At 49.6% G+C, this 16,088-nt stretch overlaps 1 protein-coding gene across 3 annotated transcripts in view; it reads right to left on the reverse strand.

Annotated features, from left to right (window-relative positions):
* The window catches only part of LOC102463522 (adhesion G protein-coupled receptor E3-like), an 80,789-nt gene that overhangs the window by 946 nt on the left and 63,755 nt on the right, over positions 1–16,088 (reverse strand). The window contains exons 20-21 of one of the 3 annotated variants that reach the window (XM_075902273.1): positions 15,859–15,966; positions 13,181–14,507 (exon numbers count right to left, since the gene is read on the reverse strand). In XM_075902273.1, the coding sequence (XP_075758388.1) occupies positions 14,487–14,507; positions 15,859–15,966 (129 nt within the window). In that variant the 3' untranslated portion in view covers positions 13,181–14,486. Of the gene's footprint in view, positions 1–13,172; positions 15,967–16,088 lie in introns of those variants that run through there. The other 2 variants (XM_075902274.1, XM_075902272.1) reach the window with 2 other exon arrangements.

The raw sequence follows: 16,088 nt of genomic DNA on the forward strand, positions 1-16,088 counted from the left end.
ACAAACTCTATTTAAAAAAACTGGGGGGGGGGATAAAATTCTGGGGAGATTGGGAAGGGCAGTGGGAGAGGGGAGGAAAAAGAGTGGGAGAGGGGAGGGGGAAAACTTGGAGGAGGGAGCTGGAAGGGGGAAGCAAGGGTAAGAAGGGGGAGGGGAAGCTCAGTGCTCAGGGGTGGGGGTCTCACCATGCCAACTGCCTCCCAGCACCGCGGGGGAGGGGCACTCAGCATCCCCAGGGGGATTGGGAGGAGGTTGGGGAGGTTGAGGTGGGGGATGTGGAGAGTGAGGTTGAGGAGAAAGAGGTGGGAGGGGGCAGGAGTGGGAGGAGGAACAGTAGCTGGGGGGGCAGCAGGCACAGGACCGGCACAGGGCAGCACCCTCTGCTCCAGGGCCTGCAGATGGTGACAGATGGCATGACCCTGGGCAAGCAGCTCCTGCCAGAACTCCCGGTCTTCCTGCGCCTGCTGCTCCATGATCCGGGTCTGGGCTTGCAGGGCCTGCAGGTGCTGCTCTCGGTACCCCTGCCATGTGGTGGTGGTCCTGCTGAGGCCGCGGGTGCGGGAGCATGTCCCGGGCGGGGTGGTGTGCCATGCACGAGCAGCTGGTGTGGCTGGAGAGAAGGAAGAGAAGTGGTCAGTTCTCCCTGGGGACACAGTGGATGATGCCCAGCCCCCCCGCGAGGTGAGGGCAACTGTGCCCTGCACCGTCAGAGCCAATGTGCTTGCACAGAGTCTATGGTCAGCATATCCGGCTCTGCCTGGGAGTGGGAGATGCCGCGAGATAGCAACTGTGCCCCTGTGCTGTGTATAGTGAGTCCGGGGCGGGGAGAGATATCCCCTGCCCCTGTGTCGAAGGGAGGGTGTCCTGCTGTGTCCCACCCTGTGGTCGGAAGCGTGTTGGGTCTCTTCGCACAGACGAGTGGCTATCGGGCCACAGCCCCTGTGTGGCACGCAGCTGGAGCCACCTGCCCAAGGGTGGCACATGCCTGCATGTGCACAGGTGGCTGCGTGATCTGTGGGAGGCATGGCCCACGTGCATGGTCCCTGCTCTCCCTCCCTACCGGCACTTACCTGGTATGGCCTCCCCAGATGACCTTGCCAACTCCGGTGCCGGGACCGCTGGTGGTGGCCCCTCTGCTGCGCCCGGGTCAGGGCCCTCAGCTCCCAGCTCGCTGTCCACCGGGCTGGCGCAGACTGCCCCGCCCCCGAGGATTTGGTCGAGGGCGGGGAAGTAGAGGCAAGTGGCAGCCCCTGCTGCAGCGCTGCCCCTGGTGGCCCTTGCGTATGCCTGCCTGAGCTCCTTTATTTTCAAGCACACCTGCTCCTGGGTGAGCCTGTGTCCCTTGCAGGCCATGGTGGCCGCTCTGTGGCCGTAGACAGTCACGTTCCTCCACCTAGTGCAGAGATCATGGACACTGGGGGCCTCTCCCTAAACCTCAAGGAGGTCCACGATGTCCGCACTAGTCCATGAGGGTGCACGCCGTCTACAGCCCTTCGCTGGCCCCTGGGTGCTGGAGGACTGGGCAGGGGATAGCTGGCTGCCACTGGCTGTCATTGTACAGCCACTGGGTGAGGGGCTGTGGCTTCTGGCAGGCCTGGCTCTCACATGTGCCCAGTGGCCAGACTCTACCCCTTTAAGGACCTCGGGCCTGGGGGAGAGCAGAAGAGTTTTCCTGGTTGTGCCCAGAGTGGCCACCAAGGGAAACTGGGAAGGGCTGGAGGCCAGATATTCGAATTAAGTGTCTACACAGCACTTATTTCAAATGAGCTATTTCGAATTTGGCATTATTCCTCGTAGAATAAGGTTTACCAAATTCGAAATAAGTGCTCCGCTATTTCAAATTAAATTCGAAATAGCGGTTTGCATGTGTAGATGCTATTGAAGTTAATTCGAAATAATGGCTATTATTTTGAATTAGCTTTCTTATGTAGACATACCCTAGGGGAATGTCTAAACTACATGGCTCCGTTGATGGAGCGGCTTCATTAGCAATATCGATGTGCTTGATTTGCATCCCTCTGTCGACAGATGGATGCATTCTAGACATAGCCCAAGACTGGAAAACAGGATGTATGGTTGTGTGGCCGTAATTCACCTACCCAGCGTACAGACGTAATAGCTAGTAAGAAGACAAGTTTCATCGTAAGCATTGTCACGTCACAGGTGGCTAGCAGCTCAAATGGTGGATTCGCCAGAGTGTCCAAGACCAGTTCTAGTTCCCATAGGACCGGGAGTTTTCTGCACAGAGGGTATAAATTGGAGAGACCTTTTAGAAATTGTTTGGTCATGGGATGGGCAAATATTGAGTAACCTTCTATAGGTTGTCTGGAGGCAGAAATAGCTGCAAGATGAACTCTGATGGATGGTAACGCCAATCCCAAATGTACTCGAGGATATGATGAACAGGAAAGGAGAATGAATCGAGATTATTAGCAGCACACCAGGTGTGGAAACGATGCCATTTATGCAGGTAAGTCACTCGTATGGAATCACGCCTACTGTGCATTAGCATGTGCTTAACTTCCTGAGAACAGATGACTTCTGTCTGTTGGAACCAGCTAGGAGCCACGCTGTGAGGTTTTCGGGTGCATCATGTCCAGCCCTCACTGTGTCAGAAGGTCGGGTCATTCTGGCAGATGGTATGGAGGATGTAGAGACATTTGGAAGAGAAGTGGAAGCCACATCTGTCTGGGCCAAAAAGGAGCTATGAGTATGACTGTGGCTCCATCCATTAATATCTTCTCCAATACTTTCGGAAGAAGTGGAATTGGTGGAAAGGCATAGAGTAGGTAATAGCTCCAATTCAGCAGGAATGCATCCCCAAGGGACTTTGCTCCAACGCCCACTCTGGAACAGTACTTGGGACCCTTTGTGTTGTGATGTGAATAGATATATAGTGGGGTACCCCCATCGTTGGAAGAGATGCTGTGTTATGGCATGGTTGAGTTCTCACTCATAAAAAAAAAAAGTCTGCTGAGGGTGTCAGCAATAGTATTGTCCTTGCCCAGTAGGTATGTAGCACAATGTTGACCTCGTGACGAATGCACCAGTTCCATAATCGCATCACCTCTGCACAGAGGGATTTGGACCGGGCTCTGCCATGCCGGTTGATATAGTAGACTGTGGTCATATTGTCGGTCAGGATTTGAATAGTGTGACCGCAAATGGTGGGTAGGAACTGTTTGTAGGCATTGAATACTGCCCTCAGCTTGAGGAAATTGATATGCTGGAGAGATCCTTGTGCGATGCATTGCCCTTGAATGTGACATCCCGCACAGTGAGCTCCCCAACCCAAGAGGGACGTGTCTGTCATAATCTGTATCGTGAGTTGTGAACAATGGAAAGGAACATCGTTGAGGATGTTGGCCTGAAGAAGCCCACCATGCCAGGGAGTCCCATACTATCAGAGGTACCGACACTGGTTTGTGAATGTCGAGATTGCCTGGGCAATAGATTAAAGCGACCCATTGTTGAAAGCATCTGAGATGCAGTCTCACGTGTTGCATGACATAAGTTGTGGCTGGCATATGCCCCATGAGCAGCAAGCAGGTAAATATGGGGACTCTGGGGCTGATAGAAAGAGAGTGAACTAGGTTTTGTATTGTGTGAAATCTGGCTAGAGGAAGATAAGCCCTGGCTGTTGTAGAATCTAATCGTGCCCCAATGAACTCAAGGGACCTTTGCGGTGTGAAGGATGACTTTGGGAAATTGATTATGAGTCTTGAATAGTTTCCTTGCAATTTTGGTGGCACATACTGCATGGTTGTAGGTAGGTGCCTTGATGGGGCAGTTATCTAGGTACAGAAACATGCCATGCTGGTGTAGATGCCCAGGCACTACTGATAGTATCTTTGAGAAAACCCTGGGAGCTGATGGGAGGTCAAATGGGAGGACTCTGTATTGGAAGTGCTCCATGCCTACGATGAATCTAAGGAAACGTCTGTGTGAAGGGTATATCGTTACATGAAAATAAGCATCCTGCAAGTCGAGGGTCATAAACCAATCTCCTGTGTTGAGCACTGGAATGATAGAAGCTAACGTCATCTTGAACCTATGTTTTGGAAGTATCAATTGAGCCGTCGAAGGTCCAGGATAGGTCTCCATCCCCCTGATTTTTTCTCGGTGAGAAAGTAACGAGAATAAAATATTTTGCCCTGAAATTACTCTCTTCACAGTGCCAATATCTATAAGGTGCAGAGCCTCTTGCATTAGGAGGGCCTCGTGAGATGGATCCCTGAAGAGGGACACAGATGAGGGAGAGGTTGGGGGGGGGGGGAGAAAGAAGGGGAATCATACAGTCGAATATTATTAGCTCTCGGACCCAGCAGTCGGTGGTGATGGCCAGCCACCTGTGCTGATACATTCATAGTCTGTGGTGGAATAGCTTCTGCGACTCTGGATAATGTTTAAGAGGAATGGTCTTCAGCAATCCATCAAACTGGCTGTCTGTTATTGTGAGGGTTGGGCACCCTGCTTGTCCGAGGATGCCATTTTTGTTGAAGTGGTTTTCCCCGCTGTTGTGGCTCATATTGCCTGTATCTGGGTGTGGCATAAGAGAATGGCCTTTGTCTATAGTACTTTTTGTAATGTTTGCTATGATAAGGTGGTGTGTACATGACGAGGGTCCTCAGGCTCATCCTCAAATCTTTGTCTGAGTGCAGAACTTGGTTGGTCTTCTCAGCAAAAAGGCTCTGTCTGTTGAAAAGTAAGTCCTCGGCCTTTGACTGTAGTTCTTTGGGAACTGAAGCCATCTGGAGGAGCCAGAAAGATCTTTGCATCACCACTTATTTCTATGTGGTGCGAGCCGCCGTGTCTGTGATATCAAGGGCTACCTGTAATGCCGCCCTTGAAGCAGTATAGCCCTCCTGCACGATTGATTTCAGAATCTGATGCTTATCGTCGGGTAGATGTTCTATCAGTGTCACTAGCTTTCTATAATTATCAAAATTATGATTAGACAGGAGGGCCGCTACTTTGCCATCCTTAGTGTTAACATGGTGGATGAATAAACTTTCCTCCCAAATAAGTCCAAACACTTGCCCTCTTTGTCAGAAGAGGAGTTTTTAGATCGAAGTATCTTAATTCTCTTTTGGGCTGCATCCATAACTGAAGAATTAGGTTGCGGATGCGTGAATAAAAATTCCATCCCTTTGAGGGGATGAAATACTTTTTATCTGCCCTCTTGTTTGTTGCTTGGGAGGAAGCCGGAGTTTGCCAAATTTCGTTTGTGATCTCAAGGATCACTTCATCTAGCAGCAGTGCCATTCTCAGTTTTAGACGGTTGGAGATTCTTCAGAAGTCTGTGTTGCTTCTGTTGTACTTCAATGAGTTGTACCTCTTGTGTGTCTGCAACTCTCTGAAACAGCTTGTGGAATTGCCGAATATCATCAGTTAGCGAAGAGTCACTGGGAAAGACCACGTCATCCAGGGAGGAGGAAGACTGATCAGTAGGAGACTCCACCTGCAACTGGGTACGTTCGGTTGTTGGCATCTCCTTTGCCTCAGGTTGACGTGCTGTTGAAGGTACGTCTCCTGATGGGGTAGGTGGCCTTGTGGGTGCTTCCAGAGGTGTTGGTAGTCTAGTACTACTATGTGAATGATGTCAGTGATTGTACTGAGGAGACCTCGAGCAGGAGTGCTTCAACGAATAACGGTGTCGATAATGATAGTAACGATGCCTGTGGTAACAATCGTAATAATATCTCCTTGGAGAATAGTCAGGGGAGTACCTCCTCTTGGTCATGTGATGATACCTGGAATAAGACATTCATGTAGGTGACCTGGGTGAACAAGATCTGCCTCGTGAATATGTTGGAGAACGTGTCCGTCAGTGGTATCGCTGAGGTGACGGGTGAATATTGGGGAGAGTAGTTGTGATGTTGGATAGTTGAAAGGGCACGACTCTTGTGCTATGATGGCACAGAAAATGCAAAAGCCAGAGACTGAGGCTCCAGGAAAAAAAAAGCTGGTTCTGGGCTAGGAGTGGACATGATCACTCTCCTAGACTTACGTCTAGTTTTCTCCGGTGCCGGAGAGGGCTGTCAGCAATATGCTGGTACGTCTTGTACCGATACTGCAGGGGCTGCTTGAGCTGGCACCGATGTTCATGGTACCGCAGCTGTGAAGGGTCGGCTCAGTGCTGTTGGGCTCAGTGCCACTTTCATAGGTGGTGCCATTGCACTCAGTGCCAAGCTTGTAGTTGTCAATGGTGGGATTGCTGTTGGCACCATGGGCGGTGTTACCAAGCCTGGTGCCAGTGGACTCAGTGCCAGTCTCCTTGATGGTGCCATCAGTGCCCATGCCATGGTCAGCATCGGTCTTATATGTGTTGCCGATGCCATCAGTGCCGCCTTAGCTGGTGCCATTGTAGGCATTTGTTTTCTTGGCACCGACTTTGTTGCCGAGTCAGCTCTCGGCACTGCGGAAACTGCCGGTGCCAGTTCCCTATGAAGGGCTGGACTCGGCACCAATGTATTTCAACTCCTCTTATACCTTTCAGCATGATTGCTGAGGGCTATTGCCGATGTCCCCGGCCTATCGCCCACACTTATGTGCTTCGAGAATGAGTGGTAGGGCAATGATTTTTTCCTTGCCTCTGGTGGGTCCGCACGAGCTTTTGCTCTCTCTGGGGACCCTGGGGATCTGTAAGACTCCGTGTCCGTGCCATCAGCTTTGAACAATGCAGGCATTTCTGAAGGATGTGGCCCTCACCCAAGCATTTTATGCAGCTCGTATGTCCATCCGATGTGGGCATCAGGTTGTGACATGTTGCACATTTTTTGACACCGGGAGACCTTGGCATTTTCAATGAATTGTCTAACTAACGCTATTTAACTAATAACTAGAACTCTGAACAACAAGATAGAGAAAAAATTTTTAACTAATGAATGAATTAGAAGTATAACTATAAACTACTGACTAAACTATGACTAACAACTAACTTTCCAACTATTTTTATACTCTTTTTCTCTCAGGCTTGAGGAGAAGCAGTTTGCTCTGCCTGAGACCATGAATGGTTAGGCGGAACTGGCGGGAGCCCGCTGTGCATGCACAGTCCAGCTGAACTACTGCTGACAAATTTCCGACCTGCAGCCCCAGGACGAGCCCAGCACCTACAGTGGGGTACCCACAGGGATACTACCCAAAGAAGAATCTGGATTTTTATTGGTGGGGGGGGAGGGTAGAGCAGGGGTGGGGTTTGGGGAAAGAGGCAGAGACAGGGGTGGGGCTGCAGGGTCCATTAGAAAGGTGGACACTCTATATTGACTTCCCTCTGTAAAGCACTTTGAGAGCTAGAAGGGAAATCCTTGTTATTACCTGCCCCTCCTGCCCCCCATTTGGAAGTGACAGAACCATCTAGGGATGGCTATTTCGGCTGCTACTGAAACATCAGGTTTGGCCTGGCTGGAAGTTGACAAGTCAAAGAGTGTCTGCATGTCCCTAGGATATACCCTGGCAGGTCATCCCTGAGGCTACAGCTACACTGCAGACTTCTTGCACAAGAAGCTTTTTGCAGAAGAGATCTTCTACAAAAACTTCTAGTGAAGGAGCACGTCCACACTGCAAAAACACATGGACGCTCTCTATCAAGTAAACTCTCATTGCTCTTCAATGGAGGGTCAGGGCACAACAGGGAGGCAAGATCAAATCAGTATCTTAGATGCCTATATACAAATGCGAGAAGTATGGGTAATAAGCAGGAAGAACTGGAATTGCTAACCAATAAATACAACTATGATATCATTGGTATTACAGAAACCTGGTGGGATGGGACGCATGATTGGAATATTGGTATGGAAGGGTACGGCTTGCTCAGGAAGGACAGACAGGGAAAAAAGGGAGGAGGGGTTGCCTTGTATATTAAAAATGTACACACTTGGACTGAAGTGGAGATGAATGTAGGAGATAGCCGTGTAGAGAGTCTCTGGGTTAAGCTAAAAGGGATAAAAAACGAGGGTGATATCATGCTAGGAGTCTACTACAGGCCACCTAGCCAGGTGGAAGAGGTGGATGAGGCCTTTTTTAAACAATTAACAAAACTATCCAAAGCCCAAGATTTGGTGGTGATGGGGGACTTCAACTATCCAGACATATGTTGGGACACTAACACAGCGAGGCACAGGCTATCCAATAAGTTTCTGGACTGCATTGGAGACAACTTTCTGTTTCAGAAGGTTGAAAAAGCTACCAGAGGAGAAGCTGTTCTGGATTTGGTTTTAACAAATAGGGAGGAACTAGTTGAGAACTTGAAAGTGGAAGACAGTATAGGGGACAGTGATCACGAAATAATAGAATTCATGATCTTAAGGAAAGGTAGAAGGGAGACCAGCACAATTGAGGTAATGGATTTCAGGAAGGCAGATTTTGATAAGCTCAGAGAACTTGTAGGTAAGGTCCCATGGGAAGTAAGACTGAAGGGAAAAACAACTGAGGAGAGTTGGAAGTATTTCAAAGGGACGTTGTTAAGGGCCCAAAAGCAAACAATTCCGCTGTGTAGGAAAGATAGAAAATATGGCAAAAGACCAGCTTGGCTTAACAAGGAGATCTTGCACGATCTCAAAATAAAAAAGGAGTCATATAAAAAATGGAAACTAGGACAACTAACAAAGGATGAATATAGGCAAGCAACACGGGAATGCAGGGGCAAGATTAGAAAGGCAAAGGCACAAAATGAGATCAAACTAGCTACAGGCATAAAGGGAAACAAGAAGACTTTTTATAAATACATTAAAAGCAAGAGGAAGACCAAGGACAGGGTAGGCCCACTGCTTAGTGAGGAGGGAGAAGCAGTAACAGGAAACTTGGAAATGGCGGAGATGCTCAATGACTTCTTTGTTTCGGTCTTCACCGAGAAGTCTGGAGGTGTGCCTAACGTAGTGAATACAAGCAGAGAGAGGGTAAGTTTAGAAGATAGGATACACAAAGAACAAGTTAAAAGTCACTTAGGAAAGTTAGATGTCAGCAAGTCACCAGGTCCTGATGAAATGCATCCCAGGATACTCAAGGAGCTGATAGAGGAGGTATCTGAGCCTTTAGCTATGATCTTTGAAAAATCATGGCAGACAGGGGAGATTCCAGAAGACTGGAAAAGGGCAAATATTGTGCCCATCTATAAAAAGGGGAATAAGAACAACCCAGGAAACTATAGACCGGTCAGTTTAACGTCTGTCCCAGGGAAGATAATGGAGCAGGTAATTAAGGAAATCCTATGCAAACACTTGGAAGGTAATAAAGTGATAGGGAATAGCCAGCATGGGTTTGTGAAGAACAAGTCATGCCAAACTAATCTGATAGCTTTCTTTGATAAGATAACGAGCCTTGTGGATAAGGGAGAAGCGGTGGATGTCATATACCTAGACTTTAGTAAGGCATTTGATACGGTCTCGCATGATATTCTTATTGATAAACTAGGCAAATATAACTTAGATAGGGCCACGATAAGGTGGGTGCATAATTGGCTGGATAACCGTAGTCAGAGAGTTGTTGTTAACGGTGCTAAATCCTGCTGGAAAGGGATAACAAGTGGAGTTCTGCAAGGGTCTGTTTTGGGACCCGTACTGTTCAATATCTTCATCAATGACGTAGATATTGGGATAGAGTATGCTTATTAAGTTTGCAGATGATACCAAACTGGGTGGGGTTGCAACTTCTTTGGAGGATAGGAACATAATTCAAAATGACCTTAGCAAGTTAGAGAAATGGTCAGAGGTAAACAGGATGAGGTTTAATAAAGAGAAATGCAAAGTGCTCCACTTAGGAAGGAACAATCAGTTCCATACATACAAGATGGGAAGCGACTGTCTAGGAAGGAGCATGGCGGAAAGGGATCTAGGGGTCATAGTGGACCACAAGTTGAATATGAGTCAACAGTGTGATGCTGTTGCAAAAAAAGCAAATATGATTCTAGGTTGTATCAACAGGTGTGTTGTAAGCAAAACTCGTGAAGTCATTCTGCCGCTCTACTCTGCACTAGTTAGGCCTCAGCTGGAGTACTGTGTCCAGTTCTGGGCGCCACATTTCAAGAAAGATGTGGAGAAATTGGAAAGGGTACAGAGAAGAGCGACAAGAATGATTAAAGGTCTAGAGAACATGACCTATGAAGCCAGGCTTCATGAACTGGGCTTGTTTAGTTTGGAAAAAAGAAGATTAAGGGGGGACATGATAGCGGTTTTCAAATATCTAAAAGGGTGTCACAAGGAGGAAGGAGAAAATTTGTTCCTCTTGGTTTCTGAGGACAGGACAAGGAGTAATGGGCTTAAAGTGCAGCAGGGGAGGTTTAGATTGGACATTAGGAAAAAATTCCTAACTGTCAGGGTGGTCAAATATTGGAATAAATTGCCAAGGGAGGTGGTGGAATCTCCCTCTCTGGAGATATTTAAGAACAGGTTAGATAGACATCTGTCAGGGATGGTGTAGGTGGAGCTTGGTCCTGCCTTGAGGGCGGGGGGCTGGACTCGATGACCTCTTGAGGTCCCTTCCAGTCCTATTATTCTATGATTCTATGATTCTATGATTCACGGAATGACCACGAGAGTACCTGTGTTTTTTTCAATTGACTCCCTGTTACCCATCCACAGACACCTTTTTGCTCAAGAACTCTTGCACAAAAAGGCATTATGCCTCCTAAAAAAGGGGGGAGGATTACCTAAACTGCAAAAACCCCTCTGTTCTTTTGATTTACGATAAATTTACTTGAGCAAAAATGCACTTGAGGTGTGGACGCTCCGTGGGGATTACCCTGTAGTGTAGATGTAGCCTAAAAGAAATGCTCTGCAGAGATGGCAGGCAGCCCTTCAAGGCCTGTAGCATAGGCAGAACAGTGCCATGAAATGGATGAGCAAAGTGGGCAGCAGGCAAACGAGAGAAACGTACAATCGCAAAAAAGACGGTGAGTTAAACATGGTGGGAGCATGTGAGTCAGGAGTCCTGGGGTCTCTTCCCAGCTCAAGGAGGGGAGTCATGCCTACTGGTTAGTGCAAGGGGGGATCTGAATATCAGGACTCCTGGGTTCTAATGCCGGCCCTGAGGACAGAGGTTTAGTTTAGTGCTTTAGCAGGAAAGGCTGAATTCAGGGTGGCTGGTTCTCACTCCAGCTGGGAGGAAGGGTGGTCTGATGCTTCGAAGAAGTTTCTGGCTGCTAGGATGTCTGGACTCTGTTCCTGGCTCATGCACAGACATGCCAGCCAGTCACAGTCCCTCCCACTGTGCCTTGGCTCTCCTTTCTGATCTTGTGGGCCTCAGATGTGTCCCTGTGAACTCATGGTGTGAGTACCGAGCAGGGTCACAATCTCAGGACGGAGAATTAGAGTACGTCTATTTAAATCCCGGGCATCATTTGCAACTCTGATTGCACTCATTGCCCTACCTAGCTCGAACTAACGAGCTAGTGTAGATGAACCATTACACAAAGCGCCAGCCCTCAGCAGTATTCTGAATAATCTTCCTGCAACCACAAGAAGACAACAAAGTGCCACAGAAGTCATCACCTGGCCAAAAATTTATTTTGCATTGTGACCGCCTCGGGGGCGCGATCACCCCCTCATGCCCGGGAGGGGGGTTTGGCGAAACCCGTCGACGGCCTCCGGCCTGTTGGTCCAGGAGTTTTAGTTTGGACTGGTGTCTTTGGGCGTGATCACCCCACTCGGCCAAGTCTGAGGGATCTGTGAACCCAAGGGTCGCCTGTCCCCTTGTGTCGGGCTTCTCCCCGCGGTCTCCACTGGAGGTTCCTGCTCGCCGGAGTTGGAGCAACTTTCACCCCCGACGATGGCGGGATGGGCGAGGGGGACCCGGGCCCACACTCTCCACCGGGTCCCAGCACAGGGGTCTACTTGCTCCCTGTGCGGTGGATGTGGAATGCCTTCCCGAAACGCGTCCACTCACAGACACCAAAAGGGCCCTGCCCCGGGCTGCTTCCTCAACTCTACAGACCCTGTTGCCCTTCCCATGAGGTCCCTGTGGCCTACCGTGGCTCGGTCGCTCGGCGCTGGAGGAGTCCATCCTCCGTCGTAGGGTCCGGGTCTGGCGGCAGCCCATGGCTGCGGGTGTCTTTGACCCCCCGGCTCTGGGTGTCCCCGTCGGGGCTCCGGGCTTCCTGGGGGCGGTGCTGCCCCCCATTGGGCCCCATGCCTGCCCTCAATGGACATGCGTCATGGGGCGGGCTAGCCGTGGCTCGGCTTCGCAGCCGCAGGGGGAGTTTCTGCGGCCGATGTCTGCCACGCACAAGCTCCCCACAGCTGGGCATCGCGGCCGAGGGCACTGCTTCTCCCTGCCCTCCTTTGGGCTCCTCCGTGCGGGTCGCTCTTGGCCCGTCACATGCATTCTATGGTCACATTAGGTGTTCCTTCTTACTAGCTGCAGTAGAACATGTGAGCATGTGCACACACATGTGGGAGCACTGTACATGCTTGTGGGGTGATCGTGCAAGTGCACATGTATGTGTGTGTAGATTGTATAGGCCCGTGTGCACAAGCAAGAGGAATGTGTGTGTACATGTGCCGAGATTGAGTGTACACACATCTTTGTGTGTGGATTGTGTGTGCATCTATGGAGTGTGTGTGTGTGCATGTGTGAGACAGAGTGTCAGAAATGCTGCCCCCTGCTGGTAGCATATGGTTACACCTGCTCATGTTAAGAGAGTCGTGTGCATGTCTGTGTGTGTGTGTCTGTGCGCATACATTGCGTGTGTTGTGGCAGCCTGAACAGGAAGCTGCTAAAGCCTCATGGAGGGCAGATATGTGGGGAGCTGGATATGTGGACTTATGTTCCCTGAGTAGGCTGTTAAATTAGCTTATTTCGAATTAACTAATTTGAAATCAGTTAGTTCAAATTAGCGCTGTAGTGTAGACAGACCCTAAGGTGCCACAGGACTCTGCATGCCAAAGCCCTAGACTTTTAACATGGCTTTGCAATCCATTTGCAAGCCATTGAAGCAAAAGCCCTAATTACCATGTACATGCTTTCCTAACAGACCTTTAACAGTAGAATTTGGGTCATTTACCCTGCAGGTTGCTTACCCCTTTTTGGCTCAGTGTCCCAGTATCCTGGGTGCCTCATTCCCCTCAGCACCTGCTCACCCTCCATATCTCTCTTCTCCTGGCACCCGTCCCTGCTTCCACTCCCACTTTCCCACAACACCCCCTTCAGACTTTCCTGGAATTTCCCTCCCACATAACCCAACTCCCCCTAAATTGTATTAATTTACCTAGACTAAGAGGCCAAGGGTGTTAACACAACCCAGTCACCATTCAACACAAACCCCTTTTAAACCAGGTCTGGTATCCAGAGAGCTCAGCCTGCTTAGTACCAATGGCAAACACACCACTACAAATCCTCCCTGTCTTCGAGATACAGGGACAAGCTAACCACGGAAAGGACCGGAAAAGTATTGTGTAGGGTTTGCCTTTTAAGAGCGTCCCTTTGTCTTGCACTGGGGAGAGTTTTGAGCCCTTGTTTGACAATCTCTTAACTACTGTCTGAGATGCTCCTTTCTGAGGAGCTAGGCCTAGCCTAAACTCAGGTCCACCAATGGGGGAGTGGGGGCAAAGGGGATCCAGGGAGATTCTAAAGGGCCCAAGGCTACAGTAGTCCCAGGCCCCTTTGAATCACCAGAGCACTGCTCTGGGAGTTGCATGGGGCCCCAGCATCATGACCTAGGTGGTGCTGATGCTGGCTGGGCCCACGCCCCCTACCCATTCTGGGGTGCAGAGCTGGCCCCCCTACACCTTGTCCTGGGGCTCATAGTGGCTGTCAGCCCCCCGCCTACATTAATACTACAGGACAATGTAAGTTATGTTGCATAAGCCCATAAATTATGTACCTCAAGTCAACAAGTTCTAATATTTACTTAGGGTGATTTCTTCACCATTCAATGCCAATTGAAGGATTATTAAAGTATTACAGATGTTAAAATGCATTTATTTTTGTAACATATATCCACTGAAAATGTTATCGGTTACATATTTACACGGGCGGTGGAGGGCAGGAGCTGGTGCTTGGCAGGTAGGTGGCTCCCCGGAGAACAGCTATATGGGTGTGAATCCGGAGTAACTCCGTTGATTTAATTAATTCCGGATTGATTTCAGTCTGAACTTAGATGAGAAGTTGGCCCAAGTTCTATGTTTGGAGAAGGTTGGGAAACGAAGTCATTTTTTCCACCTTTTATTAACTGGAAGGATTTGCTGATTCTTTGACTTCAGTGGGAGCGGAAGCACAGATGGGAAAACTCTAGCTGACTTCAATTAGAGCAGCCAGCCCCTCATTCGAGACTTTAGCGAGGAGAATGCAGCCACTTGCGGGAAGCAATAAAATGGTAAAACACATGAGATTCAGCCTTCCCCTACTCCCATACAAGGAGAAGCCATAGAGTAGCAGCTATCAGAGGACACTGAAGATCAGCAGCTTCCTCTTCCAGCAAAGGAGGGGACTTGTGCTCTAGCAATGGAGCAAGAGTTGATTTTCACCCCACATGCAATAAGCGTCTCCCCTTTTCAGGAGGACTTATCCCTTTCCTGGAAAGAAAGCAAAGATGTGATGACATGGTCAAGGCCACTGAGTGAGTGTTTAATGTGGAAGAGGGGGACTTGCTCTAGAACGCAATAGACAGAGCTCCTGGGTTCTTTTCCTGTATGGGCAAAGGAACTAGGAGAAATTCCTGGCCGTGCTGACCCTCACAGATGGGGCCAGCCCTCTGAACAAATGAAGATTCAGTCTCAGTCCTGTTCAGAAATCTCTTCTGATCCTGTAATGTAAGTGGTGATATTTCAAAAGCCAGTATCTGCCCACGCCATGTAGAGAGCTCCCAGGAGCTCACAAGAGACCCCAGGAAGGAAATGTGGTGGGAGGGTCCTATTAAAAAAAATTCTCTGTTGGTCAGCATAGGAACTCAAGGCACATGGGATTCTCCCAGGTCTGCATGGGACCAATACTCCTGTTCCATTCTCAGCTGGACTACCACAAAGCACCAGTCACTTGGAGGTGCACATGCTGCTGTTCCCCCAACGGGTAGAGGGGGAGGGGGAAGGGGAGCATTTCTTCCCAGCATACCAGATTCAGCAGCAAGGTTCGGGGCTTTCTCTTCCTCCCTCAGTGGGAATCTGGTGCTGGCGCTCCAACCATGCTGGCGGAGGGAGGTTGGAGGGGGAGGGTGCAGCACCAGTATGCGCCCCCCACTGCTGGGGGAAGGAGGGATGCTGAGCTCAAGCTGTGGACCACCAGGAAGGCGGGGAATCATGGGAGGGCTTTCACACACACCCTGATATTATTGTGGGTCTGATATTATTGTGTTGACCAATAACAGTTTTGGCCATTTGCTACAGAAGATAGACACTCACCAGACCACCACCAGCAATTCTGGGGCCAAGGCAGAAATCAATGGTCCCTCTGCTCCCTTTGCTCTGCTGGACCACAAGCCCCTCTCCCCCCACTATCCTGCCAGAAGACCCCTGTGCTGGCCCAGTCCTATCCACCACCTTCTGGGTGAACCTCAGAGCAGCCTCACCGAGCCTCCCCTCACTTTCCTCGACCCGACCTGCCTTCTGGGAAAAAGCTGCAGCAGCATCTCTTGATTCGAAGACACTTTTGATATGCCCTAAGCAGGATCCATGTCCTGGGAATCCAGCCCCAGAACCTTCATGGAAAATATCAGAAGAGTCTTTGAATCAAGAGATCCTTTTTTGGCAGAACTTTTGTGGGAGCTGCTGGGCCCTGGGTACTTTTTAATTGGTGGGCCCTTGGGAAAGTGCCCCTCTTGCTTCTCCCCCGCCAGCAGCAGGCCCAGATACTCAGCAATGAGGCTGCTAAAAGGAGACCCTGTTCCATGGATGTGTGTCACATGGCAGTGTTGGAAAAAGAGAAGAGTACCACAATTCCAGTGCTAAGGGGGACAGCTGACATCGAGATCTCAAATGTCGTAGTTCTGGTGCTGGGTTTTTCAATCCTTTGAATCCATCTCTTGTACTCTGCTCTCACCTAGAAAAATAAGGAGCACGCCCATTGGCTCATGTAACCAACGACCCATGAGACGCGTGCACAGTTTAACACCCCTCCCTTCTATGTCCCAACAGAGCCAAAGGACTGGAATTCTTGTGACC

Source organism: Pelodiscus sinensis, chromosome 19, assembly GCF_049634645.1.
Source record: "Pelodiscus sinensis isolate JC-2024 chromosome 19, ASM4963464v1, whole genome shotgun sequence".
Taxonomy (NCBI): Eukaryota; Metazoa; Chordata; order Testudines; family Trionychidae; genus Pelodiscus; species Pelodiscus sinensis.